Source organism: Oculina patagonica, chromosome 4 (genome assembly GCF_052425735.1).
Source record: "Oculina patagonica isolate OP01 chromosome 4, crgOcupat, whole genome shotgun sequence".
Lineage (NCBI taxonomy): Eukaryota > Metazoa > Cnidaria > Anthozoa > Scleractinia > Oculinidae > Oculina > Oculina patagonica.
Genome location: NC_135761.1, coordinates 2,754,938 through 2,772,123, shown reverse-complemented (window position 1 = coordinate 2,772,123; position 17,186 = coordinate 2,754,938). Strand labels below are relative to the sequence as shown.

Here is a 17,186-nt window from a genome sequence, read left to right as displayed (position 1 = left end):
CGACGCTTTAATGCGATTGTTGAGTGCCATTTACTATAAAACTGTGGGTTGAAGAGGGGAAAAATTTAAAACAAAAAAAAAAAAAAAATTTTTTAAAAAAAAAAAAAAAAAAAAAAAATTTTTTTAACCGCCTCCTCCCGCCCCCTTTAAAAAGGTTTGCCTTTTTCCTCTGAGCGTTCTTCGTGCAAATACCCAGCTACAGAAAGCCTATAACAGACTTTATTTCTGCTATGTAAAGTCTATAACAAATCAAAAGAGTATTGTTGGGATAAAAAGTCAATTTTCTTTCTACGTTCGTTATTTTTTAAGCTAGTAAATTCGCCTCTGTGTTTCTTATAGACGGTTTTAAATTCATTATTTGTACCGATATTAGAGCGATATTTTTAGCGATTTAAGGTGTCCGTTCCCTAGCTATGACACTTACTTAATTAAAGTTAAAGAGGAAAAAAAAAACAGATATTGTGACCCGTGAAAATCCCTGGCGGTGTATCCCACTCTTTTACTGCTAAATATACAGGGGCGAATCAAGGAATTTTTGATTGGGGGGGGGGGGGTGTTGGGGGGGGTCCAAACTTTGAATCAGAAAACACCCCCCCCCCCAAACCAGTCGCAGTTGCACGTTATAATTCCTTAGCCTTTTATCGTGTTCATGAATTCTACTCTCCAATAGATTCATGGCAATTAAAGTCGTAACAAAAATTCTTAGCAAAAGCGCATTCAAACCTCTCGCTTGGAAACGATATATATCGACAACATTTTCTCCCTCTGGGCAGTTACCGCGGAGACCATTTTGAAGTGGTAGGGTAAAAAGCTGGCTAAGACAAACAAGCATTTTGGGTCCCTTTTCCGACTTTTATCATGTGAAAATTCATAACGGAGCATCCTTAAGTAAACAAATTGTTATCCATCGAGCTGAGAAATTTTGGAGGTCGCCGCCAGCCCTGTACGTACGCACGGATTAGGCCTAGGGACGCCCGTGGCTAAAGAAAAGAAAGGAAATTACAAACAGAAAATAAAGTTTGCAGGCTGACAAAATGTAGACAACGGGTAAAACTTAGTCAGCGACACTTCAGTAAAAGATCTAAGCGGTTTATTATCTAACTGCTCTATTTTGTTTGTCTTTTTTCGAGTGTGAGTGCATCGAAACCTCGATGCGCCTTTAAGCAAAAATTCGTGGCTCTCGTTCAATCTCTACACGGTTAAATTTTAATTTCATTGGTCTCTGGTCGCAGTTTTTCGTGACCGTGCAAAAATACTCATTGAAATTGGGGAAAACGAAAATTGTTTACGAGGAGACCCGAAATAATAATTGCGAATGATATTCCTTGTGCAAGTCCAGTTTGCTTGATTCTGTTGTTTGCTGTTGGATCTGCGGCTGTCATCATCAAGAATACAATAACTTTAGCAATGGTGTTAATGCAGAGCTAAGCACTACATAGATCACGTCCGCTGAAAAAAGAGACAGGACCCTGATGCAAGCTAACAACCTCTACCAAATTGCTGAGCCTGATTTAATGACAGTTTAATTTAGATATTAGATATTAGATTAGATTTCGTGTGAGCAAGGTATAGATTTTTTTTCCATTTGGGTCATTTTTTTTAAAAAATGTGGAGCTCCGCTTTTAGGCTTGCCTATAGCTTTATATTACATAAGAATAATTTCCAGAGGTGAATTCAATTCTGATTGGTCGAGAAGCTCGGACTTTGGCACAATATTTACCGCCTAGCGCGGTGGATATTGCATCTCAAGGTTTGGCTACTAAGCCATGCCACGTTTGCCATCCAGGCCAGTGAACATGGCGGCATTTGCTGAATGAAAATTTCCCTCATTTAAAAAGAAATCACTCAAAATCCTGGATCTTTGAAACGTTGGGAATTTAGCAAATTATCTACCAAAGAATTTTGAACCGAAAATATTTTCAAAAGATGGTTTTCAAGGCATTATAATTGATCGTAAACATGGCGATTTTGATCGTACCAACGCGGCCATTTACTCATTCAAATTGTCTTGCAAAACATTATTAGTTCTCTTCTCACTGGAGCTAGTAATTTTGAGAGGATTCACACAATTGCCCAGAAGTCACCAACGATTAAACAAAGATACAATGTATCTGTCTTTCTCGTAGTGTTTTCGTTTTATTGCTAAAACTTGAGTGTAAGTTACGATTTCAATCGATGAATAAAACTGGTTATACGTATGCAAGCGAGCACTTGTGTTTGTTGTTTTCGTGTTTTCTATTGTTATTTTGCAGTTTTTGATATTCACCTCTGAAAATTATACTAAAACAATTATTCGCCGAAGGCGAAGTGATTATTGTTGAATAATCCCCGAGACGAAGAATTGTTAATTATTCTTTTCATCCGCCCTACCAGCCCCTCCCCCTCCGCGGACCCTGCTGGGACAAAAACAGAGAGGTCAATTATGCACTCTGTAACAAACACGCCAAGACATCTTTATCCCCTCTTCGGGTATGAAAGTTTATTGCTGACTATTAAAAGCCGTACAAGCAAGACTATTAAAAGCCGTACGGACACGCGCACGTAAAAGTAGCTAATAAACTTCGCCCATCAGCACCCAGACTAAGAGCTGGGTGCATGGGTGGGAAGGAAAATAGAAAAAAAAAATGAAGCTGGCACTGATGAAGAGGTATGATTTAACTGAGAACGGCTACCGTCGCAAATTTGGAGTATCTAAGCCTGAGATGAAAGATGAAAGTCCTGATCAGTTTATTGTGCGCTTGAGTACATATCTAATGCGGTGGGTCGAACTTTCTAAGACCACTAAGAGCTCTGATGGCCTCAGAGATTTGATAGTCAAGGAGAAATTCATCAATTCATGTCCAAAGAAACTAGCCATTCACTTACGTGAAAGTGCTCCAGAGACACTGGAACATATAACCCAGATTGCCAATCAGTACATGAAAAGCACGTGTTTAGTAGTGGACGAAGTAGACCACCAGCCCCAACCCAAAAGGATGATGACGCAAAAAAACCGCCCATTCAGTCTACCAGGTACAGTGTTACAAGTGCAATGGTCGAGGTCATAAAGCTGCCAACTGTCAGGCCGTATTAACGTCGTGTTTCTTGTGTGGAAGGCAAGGACATGAAGCGAGGAATTGCAAAGTGTCTCTCAAAGTGAATTTGCCGAAGGCCGGAGGATCGAGTAAGCCTGGTATCCCTGCTGCACCACGTGACCAAGTGAGCGCTGGCTGTCTAGTTTAGTCACCCCAGCTAGACGCTACGCCAGAGGAAGTCAAGTCTTGTCTTGAAGAGAATCAGCTCCTTTTAGCCTGTGGGAAAAGGATTCCTGAGCAATGTGTGCGTGGAGCCGTTGACTGGAGCTAGGAACAAGATGCCTTTTGTAAAGGGTAGAGTAGGTAAAAAGACAGTGGATGTTCTGAGAGACACCGGTTGCAGTGGTATCGTAGTAAAGAAGGAGTTAGTTTTAAAGGAACAGTACACTGGTGACTTCAATTGTATGCTGCTTATAGACAATACAGTGAGAAAAGTACCTATTGCGAAGATCACAGTGGACACCCCTTACCTGTCAGGAGAAGTTGAAGCTCAGTGCCTCCCCAATGCGATCTATGACCTTATCGTTGGTACTGCGCCTGGTGCAAGAGCCGCAGTTGATCCAGACCCCAGCTGGCAGAAAGCATGTGCCTTGACGACTAGAGGTCAAGCTAAGAAAGCCGGAGAACATACGCCATTAAAGGTACCAGGTTCATCAGAGAGTCCCAAAGTAGACAGAGAGAAGCTTATACAGTTGCAGCGTGAAGATGAGAGTTTGAAGAAGTACTGGAATCGCGAGTGAAAGGTCAAGCTGAGATCTCATTTGAACAAAAGAGCGGAGTCCTGTACCTGAATCGTGGAAAGCGAGTGAGACAAGTTCTGGTTCCAGCCCCGTTGCGACACCAAATCATAGATGTAGCTTATGGGTCAATAATGCGTGGACACATGGGTATAAAGAAGACAGCTGAAAAAATTCAGGCTGCGTTTTACTGGCCTGGTATCCAGGGAGACGTCACGCGATATTGTAAATCCTGCCATTTCAAAAGACCGTACCAAAGGGATCAGTCCTTTTAAGGAAAGTTCCATTGAAGAAGATGCCCATAATTGAACAGCCGTTTAAAAGAGCAGCAATTGACCTGGTTGGTCCGATAAGCCCGCCAAGCGAGGAGGGACACAGATACATTCTGACGCTCGTGGATTAAGCAACTCCAGAAGATGTGCCGCTGAAGAACATTTATGCAGAAACCGTTGCAGAAGCCCTAGTAGACATCTTCAGCCGCCTTGGAGTACCGGAAGAGATCCTTAGCGATCTGGGCACACAGTTTGTCTCTGAATGTATGAAGGAGGTTATGCTTCTTTTGAGCATCAAGCAGCTGACTACAACTCCGTACCACTATATGTGTAATGGAATGACCGAAAAAATTAACGGAACACTGAAGTTAATGCTGAAAGATTGTGCAGTGAGCAGCCAAAGCAGTAACATCACTACATCAACCCGCTGCTGTTTGCCTATCGCGAAGTACCGCAGGAGTCTACAGGATTTGCACCGTTCGAGCTTTTGTATGGGAGAGCTGTTAGGGGACCCATGTACATTCCGAAGGAACTGTGGACGAATGAAGTAGAAAAACCAAAAGTAAAGAACAGTTACCAGTATGTCTTCGAGCTGCGCGAGAAGCTGGAAGATACTCTCGACCTTGCCCACAGCGATTTGCAGAAATGTCAGCAGAAAGATGATTGGTTGTACGAGTTCTTGAAAATGCCGTTTGGGATGGTTAACTCTGCAGCAACCCTTTAACGCGCCATGAAGAGATTAGTGAAGGATTTGACAAGGTCGAATTCTACTGGGATGATATCCTAGTCCACACCCGTACGTGGGAGGAGCATCTCGAAGCCCTTCGCGAGCTATTCAAGCGACTGCTACAATTCGGGATGACAGTCAGACCGAGCAAGTGCATTTTGGCGTAGACAGTGTTCAGTTTCTCGGTCATCAGTTGCAGTGCGGTCTAGTGGGACTACATGAGGATAACGTGGCTAATATTAGAGACGCCCCGAAATCTAGCACCAAGAAGCAGATCCGTTCTTTCATGGGATTGGCCGGATACTACCGAGATTTCATCCCAAATTTCGCCGCAGTGGTAGCTCCCCTTTCGGACCTAACACGCAAGGGCCAGCCAAACAGAGGGGAGTGGGGTGATGCCCAGGAGAGAGTCTATCAGTCAGTCAAAGTACACCTTACAAGCACGCCAATTCTGCGCCTCCCCGATCCTAGCAAGACATACTACTTGAGGACCGACGCATCAGATAATGGCATTGGTGCTGTTCTAATACAAGAGCATGAAGGAAAGCTATTTCCAGTTTGTTACGCTAGCAAGAAACTGTCCAACGTGGAGCGGAATTATTCTACTATCGAGAAGGAGTGTTTAGCCATTGTGTGGGAGATCGAGAGATTTCACCTATACCTGTATGGAGAGCGTTTTGTGCTGCAGATAGATCACGAGCCTCTCAAGTACATGAACAGTGCTAAGTTTATGAACAGTCGCCGTTAGTAAGATCTTTCTTCAGAGCTATAACCTGAAGGTTGAAGCTTTCAAAGGATCAGACAATGTTGGAGCAGACTACCTGAGCCGAGTGGTTGAGTAAGAAAGACAAATGAGCAGCAAAACTAAGACACTGGACTACCCCCAATCATGTTAAGTCAATTTTATGTTATTATTGAGAAATTTGTGCAGTTTGCGTTACCTTTTTGACATTGTGATATTGTGACATCCTGGATTTTCGCACAGGACTATTTAGACTTGTATTGTGTCACGTGACCAGTACTTTAGAAAAAAACCTGTTAAAGCTGAAATTGAGTAAAATTGTTGTGTTACCGAGAACCCTGCGTTCAGTCTGGTAAACGTTAACTTCATCACTCCGAACCATTCGTAACAGTAACAAACACACCAAGAACTAAACTAAATATATAGATTAAGGCAAGCCTAAAAACAGAGCCCCCCATTTTAACAATGTTTCCATTCTGATAAATATGCGGTCAAAGCTAGCCCATAGGTTCAAGACAAATTTAAGTCGATCATCATTAAAATGAATTTATTACGGTACAACAAAAATAATAATCTAGAGGCAGAACAACTCATGGCCTCGAAAAAGTTAATTAAGAGTTATTAAATCTCCTACTTTCTAAGAACAGAAAGAAGTATATATGCTGGCCCAAAGGTGCAAGACAGATTTAAATCGATCATTGTTAAAATGAACGCCTTACGGTACAATAAAATTAATAATCTCGAGATAGAAAAACTCATGGCCTCGTAAAAATTAATTAAGAATAATTAATTCTGTGCTTTCTAAGAACAGAAAGAAATATCTATGCTGGCCCAATAGTGCAAGACAAAATTAATTCGATTATGGTTGAAATGAATGATTTTTACAGACTTTTTTTATCTCATCGAGCTTTTCAAGTTTAGTCAGGATCTCTTGCAGCTTCCCGTCTAAGGTCTCATACATTTAAAACACTGACAGCGCTTTCTCCTCACTCTCGTGGTTGGTTGACACAATGGATTAAAAGTTCTCGTTTCTTGGTTTCTTGTGATCGTGTGGTAATAGGCGTGGAGGTGAAGATTCCACCGAAAATGAATCTTTTCTTTCTATGAGTTTCCGCAAATTTTAGGCCATAAAAAGCCGGTAAAAATGCGAGTTTTGCGGCCGGTCACGAAACGCGTCTTTACGTGGCCATTGCTCCCTAGTCTCCAACTGGGGCTTTTCTTCGTTGGTTTTGAATGCAAGGTTTGCAATAATAAGCAAATCGAAGCCGACGATAACTAATTTTGATGCTGTTTCTCTAATCAAACTGTATGAACATTGGTTTCTATGAAATTTTTATGATCTCCTACGAATTCATTAATCCCACGTTTCAACCAATCTTTAAATTATTATCCTTTCTAGAGAGCACGATGCTCTTTTTATGGGAACAACAAATGTGTACATTAGCTACGATATTTGATCGTAACAAAGCCAATTTTATCTTTTAAGCATCAACTACCCACTTTTAACACAAAACAAATTACCTGTTTCTTTTTGTTTCAGGTGTGGTTTTCATGACAATTTCATAACAAATTTATAATTTTAAAAAGAGAAAAAAAAATGCAAGAATGAAACAACAAAAACCTATATGAACGGCCGCGCGTCTTACTAACGTCTTACCAGGCGTGTTGTTAAAAAGTTACATTATTATAGGAAATAACGCTTGTGTAAATTAAGGTATTTGAAATGTATGCGACTTAAATTAACGCGAATCGAAAACAAGATTACTTCCCAATAAATGAAGGAAATTAACGCGACGTACACAAAGAAAAACACTTGTTGAGACAACAGAAACAAGTTTATTTCAACAATAGGCGTATAATCCGAGACGGAAACAATGTTCGTGATACTAAACTCAAACGTATGGGTTAAGCGCCCACACTGAAGAAATAATGCTTTTTCGTAGGAAATAAGAACGTCTGGACTGTATCAAAGAATTGGGGCCAGAATAATGGAAATTAAGGTCGCGGTAACTTTAACAGTGCGTCCATGAGAGAACAGGGCAGAAACAGGCAATATGTGATACAGCTCAAATCACCGATTTCGCCCAAACTTAGCATAAATGTTGGGTATGGTGAGCTATTCACTGTGGCAAAACATTAGCTCAAAATATTTTATTCCCTTGGAGTTATGGCTCCTTTGCAAAATTGGCCATTTTTCACTAATTTATGCATATTTAATTAGCTGACTTTGAATGACCAATTCCACAAGAAAAAAAGACTTCTGAAAATAAAATTCACTGCATTATATTCTGTGGTTATAAGGCTTTAAGTACAATAATTTACTTCAACCGTCCGATTTGATTTCTTCTCCTCAAACAGATTTTTGGAAGGTACACATTTCGTACTTCAGGAAATAGCCTTCAATTAGTGCCAAATATCTCCCACGAGCAACAACTTATATACATTATTCTTACATGGGTAATGAAATCCATCATTTAACTTCACAAAAATGGCACAAAATGTTTGGGGACAAATATATTTTATTGGTACTGAGGAACTAAACACACGTGACTTAACGATTTCTTGCTATTTCATCAAAATTCACCGAAACACAGAAGCCATTTATTTACTCAATTTGGCACAAAAGTGGTACAAAATAGCTAATCAAGCATACATCTATCGATAACAATCAAAATATTGGCGAAGAAAAGGCACCTTGGGCATTTTTCGGAGCATTTTCAGAGCCATATAAGCTTCTTAATTCGGCAATGTTGTGATAGCAAATGTAAATACAACATGCAGCGAAAGATTTTCTTCACAAGCTCGCTCAATCCAACATCTAGGCACATCAAAGTTAAGAAACAAGAAAGTAATGCTACATACATGCCACTTATCGACACTTAGATGCTTTCTTCTGAAGATTTTGTTCTTCTTGCTGTACTTCGATCTCAGTTGACATGTGTACTGTTGCTTTGAGGCGCGCTGAACTCAGCCAATCCATCGTGGTTCATACTTCGTGAAAGGTATAAACAGGTTGTCAATAAAGTCATTCAAAGAGCTGTTCAAAGTTCACGGAGGGACAGTTCTCTCAGTCAGTTTACATGATATAAATTTAACTGGAAATAAACAGCCGCTATCCCCCGCCATCTTGAATTTATATTGAGCCTGCCGTTTCAGTCAGCGGTACGGCCCGTTCACGTGTCCTCACGCGCGACCACACGCGTGTGACCACGCGTGTTCATTGATATATTTGCTTTTCCTCCGCGAATGTTCGTTTTTGTCATGGTAAGTAGATTGCGTTTGTTATTTACATGACAATATTTTCAATTTGTCTTAGCAAAAAAAATTTCCTCCGCATCAGCTTGATGTGTGTACTGCAATGCTCATTTGTAGTTCAGTTTCCTGTTATTTCTTTTCGCTGGTGGGAGACCTGATGCAAAAGAGACTAGAACGCTAGAACTGGGAAACCCGTGCAATCCGAACGGAGTTTCCGGAAAAATTACTGTTCAGTAAAAGAGTTCCAGAATTTTTCTGCTCAACGATCGTCATGCAGGACAACGGTGAACCTAGAACACGTATATGTAACGATGAAATCAAAATGTCAACGTCTCCCAGTCACTTCCCAGACATTTGTATTTTTTAGTTATTGGTTGTTCAAATTCCCTTCCCCTGGGGAAAAAAGTTATTAATACCGCACATAACGATTACATGCTTTGATTAAATTCCTCTACCTAATAAAGAACTTTGTGGGATCTTAAAAAGGAGAGAAGGTACAGATTCAGTCTCCAAGCTGCCAAAAATTTATATAACAGGAAGACTATTTAACCCTTTCAGTGCTAAGTTTCTCTAAAAACCGGGTTTTTTACCGTTAAACTAAATTTTTGGTGCTATGATCCTGAATTTCCCTTAACTTTGCTTAAAAAGCACTTTTCCACAATGCAGCAAGAATTTGATGAAGATTGCAACTAATTTTCCCTCTCTGTGTGGCATAGAACAGAATGACGGTCTTACTTTATTAGGTGTCACACTACAGAACGACTGTAAGTTTTCATCTCATGTTAAGAGAATACTTGGAGAAGCTAACAAGTGTCTGTACATTTTAAGATCACTAAGAAAAGATGGATACACGCAGGTAGAGATAGATCATCTCTTTAAGGCTATTGTTCTGACAAAGATTACGTACGCACTTCCAGTCTACGGAACTAGCCAGGCTGATTTAAACACTATACAATGCTTTCTAAAAAGGTGCTATAAGCGACGTTACACTTCTGAGTTAATTAATATTTACGATCTTTTAGAACAGTGTGATCGCAGATTGTTCACCAAGATCAAGAGCAATGTTGACCATCCATTGTATGCCCTTTTGCCGGAAGTCAAAGAGTCATCCAAGAGGCTAAGATCACAAGCGAGTCAACTTCCGAGGATTAATACAGAACGTTTTAAAAATAGTTTTTTAATAGATTAAGGTTCAAGGATAATCTGGCTATTTAATAATATAATATAATTTAAGCGATTTTAACATGTAACGTTTGTTATGTATTTTAATAAGCGCAATAAAGACATTTTATTTATTTATTTATTATTTATTGCATGGAAATCGTTTCCATTGTTTTTTATTGCTCCTTTTCCTTTCGTTGTTCTCGGCTTTGTTATTTCCACTTCTTTCTAGTGTATCCGTCCTTCCTTTAGACCAAAAAAGTTTTGATTAAAACATTGGTAAACCCTGAAAAGAGGACCTCGATCTTTTACAGGTGTTTTGGCCTGTTTAAGCACCGATTTTGCACCTAAAAGTGATTACCTTTTCTCGATTAGCTCTGTCAGGATACGACCGATACGCAAAATGAATAGTTATTTAAAAAGGTCAAACCTAGCTCTATCAGATGCTTATCACTAGAATCTGCTGACTATCAAATTAATGACGTCACAAGTGGTTCATTGACTGCTCCTCCAAATGTCGACAAAAGTCGACTTTAGCAGCTAAAGAGTTAAACAGAAGGAACAGATGGACACAGGCCATGCTAACAACCTGACAACCGCCATTTCGTCGAATGTCCACACTCGCCCCCTCCCTTACCTCCGAAAAAACACAGAAACAACAAAAAACAATGAGCATACTCGCTTTAACCTGATATAAGATGAAAGAACTGGCTGATTTTTAATGGTTTCCGACATTTCAGAGACTACCTGTATTTATTCGATTAAGCGCCCAACCTCGAATAAGCGCCCACCTAGCAAATCGAATAAGCGCCTACCTTGAAGGTAGGAAAAAATAATAAGCGCCCACAGGTTCTTAACAGGTTGTTCATTTCTAAAATTGATTAAAAATGTTTGCTTTTAGGAAAATATGATATGATTAGTGCTTTATTTTGACATAACTCTCAAGGTCGAAAAATTTAATTAGCGCTCAGGGCGCTTAATCGAATAAATACGGTACTTACTCTGATGAAAACGAACATTCGTGGAGGAAAAGCAAATATATCTATGAACACGCGTGTGGTCGCGCGTGAGGACACGTGAACGGGCCGTACCGCTGACTGAAACGGCAGGCTCAATATAAATCCAAGATGGCGGGGGATAGCGGCTGTTTATTTCCAGTTAAATTTATATCATGTAAACTGACTGAGAGAACTGTCCCTCCGTGAACTTTGAACAGCTCTTTGAATGACTTTATTGACAACCTGTTTATACCTTTTACGAAGTATGAACCACGATGGATTGGCTGAGTTCAGCGCGCCTCAAAGCAACAGTACACGTGTCAACTGAGATCGAAGTACAGCAAGAAGAACAAAATCTTCAGAAGAAAGCATCTAAGTGTCGATAAGTGGCATGTATGTAGCATTACTTTCTTGTTTCTTAACTTTGATGTGCCTAGATGTTGGATTGAGCGAGCTTGTGAAGAAAATCTTTCGCTGCATGTTGTATTTACATTTGCTATCACAACATTGCCGAATTAAGAAGCTTATATGGCTCTGAAAATGCTCCGAAAAATGCCCAAGGTGCCTTTTCTTCGCCAATATTTTAATTGCTATCGATAGATGTTTGCTTGATTAGCTATTTTGTACCACTTTTGTGCCAAATTGAGTAAATAAATGGCTTCTGTGTTTCGGTGAATTTTGATGAAATAGCAAGAAATCGTTAAGTCACGTGTGTTTAGTTCCTCAGTACCAATAAAATATATTGGTCCCCAAACATTTTGTGCCATTTTTGTGAAGTTAAATGATGGATTTCATTACCCATGTAAGAATAATGTATATAAGTTGTTGCTCGTGGGAGATATTTGGCACTAATTGAAGGCTATTTCCAGAAGTACGAAATGTGTACCTTCCAAAAGTCTGTTTGAGGAGAAGGAATCAAATCGGACGGTTGAAGTAAATTATTGTACTTAAAGCCTTATAACCACAGAATATAATGCAGTGAATTTTATTTTCAGAAGTCTTTTTTTTTGTGGAATTGGTCATTCAAAGTCAGCTAATTAAATATGCATAAATTAGTGAAAAATGGCCAATTTTGCAAAAGGAGCCATAACTCCAAGGGAATAAAATATTTTGAGCTAATGTTTTGCCACAGTGAATAGCTCACCATACCCAACATTTATGCTAAGTTTGGGCGAAATCGGTGATTTGAGCTGTATCACCTGTTGCCTGGTCCTCTCTTGGATGCACACTTAAACGAAAATTTATGCGACTTAAATTAACGCGAATTTTTGAAATTCGCGTTTATTTCATAAAGCGCTAATTTTCTATAATAAGGTACGTTTGAATCCAGCGATTTTTATCGGCTATATTCCGTTATGGTGTGAATTCAAAATTCAAAGCCAGAACACTTCTTATAAGGCAGCTGTAGTGCATGAAACCAATTAAAACAAAAGTTCTGAGTCTTTCGTTTGAATATTTAATTCACTTCGAAACATTTTGGCACACTTTTGCTGTTGCTTTTATTGTGGGGCTTTATTTTAAAAATGCCTTTTTTCCTGTAGAAAGCTGTTATGATGGTAAATCAGTTAGGTTTTTTTAACAATAGAGTTCATGTGGTTTCATTGAAGCATTCATACTCTGTTTAATGACCTGAGGATAAAATAAATATCTTTTTACACGCAACCTGCTACGAATTGCTTTTATTTGACATGTTCAAAAGATATGCCACGAGACACGTGCATGTTTGCATACCTGAATCATTAAGAAATCATTTCTTTAGCTTGTAAATCGTCACCTTTGTTGCCTGAAACACACAGTACTCAGGTGCTTCACACGAAGCAGCCCTACTGGACAACAAAAGGTACAAATTTCTATCCTTCTTACATTGATCTGGTTTAAAAGATTTGTATTTGTACACTGACTGATATTGTTTTTACTTATTTATCGTAGAATTTTCATGACAGACCATTGCCTTATTTGCGGGGGTCTTTTTATCAAAAGGAATTTTGCGTTTCAAAAATGGTTGGGTTTTAACTTGGAAGAGGTGCTAAGGTGCTACGAATGATAAAATATAGGTACAAAAAAGAACAAAAAGAATACCATAATTATGGTAAAACTCTCAAAACTAGCTCTAAAGTCGTAAACTGACATCTCAAGCCTCTGAACATATTCTAACGACATAAAAACAAAGCTTTTCAATAGGAGGCTCAAAATCGGAAGAAGTGACAATAGGCTTCTGTTCAATAATATTATCCGAAGTGATTTTGGCTCTGAGATTTTGGCGCATTATTTCAGAGGGAATCTTTTTATCGGAATATCAGAAATAGTGCAACTCTTTAAAATACGGAATCAGGATGGAGAAAGAATTCCCTGACAATTTTTGCGAATTTTCAGCTGATAAAAATCAGTGATCTTTGAAAAACCTATATAAATATAATAGGTTTTGTGTGTTTTTTTTTTGTAGAAAATTGCTACAGTAAATTCGAATTCAAGTTACAAATTTGTGTCAATGTTCAATAAAAAGTAAGAAATGTCGTGTTATCACGTTTTTTATGTTGGAAAACACAAGGTTTTGAGTAATTTTGGTAAACCCTTCTCTGCCACACGATAAGGGTGTTAAATTTACAAATTTGTCTAAATTTAACACAGTTTAAAATTACAATATTTGAGAGCGGAATAGTTAGACTTTAACGAACTGACCCACTTAGTAGCTATGGGATTTTACTCTTTTGGTATTTCATGGTAAATCAAACGAAATAAGTCTCTTTTCCACACATGATTTTTTTGTAATGTCATTTTAAGATCTCGATTGGTGTTGCTGCCCCTAAAATGTTTTTACTTCTCTAACGTTTGGAATGCTACGAATTTTCAAAGCTTTTTTGAAAAAGAAGATTTTAAAAGGAATAAATATTTAAACAAAAAAGGCAGGTGTTTTCTGTTCTGACAAGCATTGAAGTTCATGCACTGCTTGTCTTTTTCGGAGAAATTATGAACCATGTTACTTGCCACCTGCCAGTTAACTAATAAGTCTTTTTAACTCTTTCAAATGTTGTACCATTCAAACCATTATTTAGCCGTAAAAATTGACCCGAGAAAAGTTACTCCTCTAAAACATTTTCTAAACTTTTAATGCATCTGCTTAAAGGATAAAAAGTTTTTATCGTGGCAAAAGTTCCTAGTGTATTTTATTTGTCAAAATTTTCTTTTAGGTTTAGTATTATAAAACCAACGTTAACAATAATTCGTAAATCAAAACGCCAATAAATTTATTTCAATTCGGGCATTTTTGGTTGGCTTTTTGCCCATATTTTGATTAGTGGATTGTTATTTTCAATATTTCTGAATCTCTTTATCAAGGTTCAAGCTCAAAGTTATTCTGATCAAGAAAGAAAAACTCACAAAAAGTAAAGTCCTTTGTTTAATTCGACTTTTCCGGATATTGTCAGTAAAATACGTTTAATAAGAAATTATCCTTTGTGCGTTGTTTCAGTATAAAAATCAGCTTTAACGTATTGTTTTTAACACTTATTTTGAAATCAAAAACCACCATTCATTCCTTTTACAGGTACACTAGAAAATGAGGCCATCCTTAATAACATTTGGCGGTTTACTGCTTTTCGCTGTCCTGTGTCCGTGGTATTCCTATGGACTTCCAAACCATAAAGACCCTGAATTTTCAGGAGAAGAGCTACAATCTGATCCGGACACAGATACCAGATCACACTGCCAACGAAACAAAAATCCAAAAGGACTGGGATTCATTGGCGTAAAGTACAACTTGCTCAAGGGAAACCCTGAGGGTAAGACTGAGCTAGGCGGAGTTGATCCGGGACTTGAAATCACCAAGAAAATTTTAAAGTTAACAAACGACGATGGCAAGGCAGTCCCTGACCAGATCTGCTATGAACCACGCCAAGTGTGTTCGACGTCGAAATCAGCTAAGATCTTTGGTGGAACAAAACGCTATCAAGAGAAATTGAACGTTGATGTTACAGCAAAAGGTAAGAGGGCATTTTTTGCGTTACTGATATATTCTGTTTTTGACTACTAAATCCGGCAGAAAGGGACATGGTTTGGCCATTGGATGGATGAATAATCTTTATTGATGGATGGATGGATGGATTATCTTTATTTAAAAACACGGTCAAATCATCAGTTCGACGCCAATTGTCAATCAACCATCAAAGCAAAAAACAGCTGAAAAATAACCTGTACATTTTTACCTCGCATCCACTTTCAGTCTTGTTGAAATGGAAATGAGAAAGGTTAATTTTTATTTTAATTCTTAATTTTAGCTCATTGTAAAGCCCTGACTAAGTATTTGTAAAGAAGTTTGCGCTAAAAAATGTTAATTATTATCCCAAAAATGGTTGTTACTACAGACAAGCTGTTTTTAAATGATTACAATTTGTGCTGTTTTATTCAACCAGGTGGCTACGAGGGGTTGTTTGATTTTTCCTTTAGCTTGAGCTCAAGTAAGTAGGAACACGAACTGCTTTCACTTTAACTAGCACTTTGGAACTGGGCAACTCAAATGTAGCTTTTAAGCAGAATTTTTATGTGGCTGTTTACTATGTTACGTTGTACAAGGTTTTCAATTAACCTTTGACGACTTCTTTTTTTTAATTTTTAACATCTACTGATGGCTTCTGTTTCAACTCTACTTCTTAGTCTGAGGATGATAGGCTATAGTGTACATGTGTAAAAGCTTTTGTGCAGTTTTTCATGTGGTGCTGTTTATTATGCTGCACAAGGTAGTTCTACCTTAAACGTTTGTCCAGAAAACCTTTTATGTGCCACTTCTTGCTTTCTAGCATTTTACTTAATTTTCAACTTAAGCAGACGCGAGTGGAAAGTAAATAATATAATTGTATTCTATTCTTCTTCCTTCAGAATATGAGAAGGTGTCTAAAAGCACTAGCAAAGGAGAGACTGTGTACCGAGACTGTACTGAAATATGCAACAAAGGTGCAGCAAGGTACAGACTTGGAGAAGTTCAAGCGAGACAGTGGACTCTCACGGATGAGTTTGCCTACTCAGTTTGTCAGTTACCTGTCAAATACAAAAGGGGCGATGAATACTTTCAGTTTCTGGAAGATTGGGGAACGGTAAGCTGTGTTTACAGAACACATTTGTAAAACTTATCTAAGACTTTTTTCAGTATGGCCAGACCATCAGTGAAGTCAGATTTTGGTGGTCTGTTGGTGGGCAAATTAAAGGGTATCTAGTTTATATCAAATACTAGAGAGAAAGCGTTTTCGAAAACGGCGGGCATCAGAACTTTGGATAACGTGCACACTTATTCTTATAGCTACACTTTCTTTAGTGCCATGATGACGTCATGTGTCGTAACTACCACGTCATTTTCATTGATTTTATTGGCTGAAGTAGTCTTTAATAATCAAACCCCCCCCATCTTGGATCCACCAATTTAAATATCTTTTAATTTATTTATTAAATTTGCTAAACAGGGTGTAAATAAATTTGATTAAATACTAAGCTTGTAAATTTCGCAAACATTGCTGTCAAAAACCAGTTACCATGGAAACGCCAAAGCTAGTTAACACGTGGATCTACCGTAAAAAGTTTAAGCTAGAGCGAGCCTCAGGAGCTACCTCTTCCGTTTTAAGTAGGATTAATTTTAAATCGACGGTTTTTCTTTGAATTACTTATCATATATTTTACTATATATCCTTTTATTGTACAATCATATATTGTTAAATGTTCTCAACTTTCGGATTCCGTTTCCTATGTACCCTTATAACTAATTACTTAGCCACAATAACCTCTTTTATTTTCAGCACGTTGTTATTAAAGTGATATTGGGAACAAAGACAATTACAAGATTCACAAGCACTCTCCAGGAGTTTATGAGTTTTGCCTCAGAAAATGTAAGTATAATGAAACTTGAAGACAATTTTATTTCACCAAGCCTAGAAAAGCACGAAAAAATTCTCATGGATTCTACTGCGCAGTTGAAATAGTAGCAAAGAGGGAATATATTCAAAGATTACTTCACGAGCGCGCGCAGAAATGAGGTGATGAAATACTACACCAACAAGAGGCGCGTGACGGCGGACGTTTGTTTCATGTCAATATTTTCTGAAGGGATCTAAACTTTGGTCAAAAGTTTTCTTATTCAGTGTAGTCCATTTGTTCATGTTTATTCAGTGATGCACGCAAACCCATCTTGACATTTATGCAATAAAAAACTGACCATAAAAATAACACCTAATTTTCC

At 38.2% G+C, this 17,186-nt stretch overlaps 1 protein-coding gene across 1 annotated transcript; it reads left to right on the top strand.

Annotated features, from left to right (window-relative positions):
- The first annotated feature begins 10,924 nt into the window (after nucleotides 1–10,924).
- LOC144651157 (perforin-like protein 1) lies at nucleotides 10,925–16,929 on the top strand. Its single transcript, XM_078511046.1, has 5 exons — nucleotides 10,925–11,359; nucleotides 14,511–14,946; nucleotides 15,376–15,420; nucleotides 15,839–16,053; nucleotides 16,747–16,929. Exons 2-5 carry the CDS (start codon nucleotides 14,523–14,525, stop codon nucleotides 16,927–16,929), a joined length of 867 nt encoding a protein of 288 aa, XP_078367172.1. The 5' UTR covers nucleotides 10,925–11,359; nucleotides 14,511–14,522.
- Nucleotides 16,930–17,186: the final 257 nt, after the last annotated feature.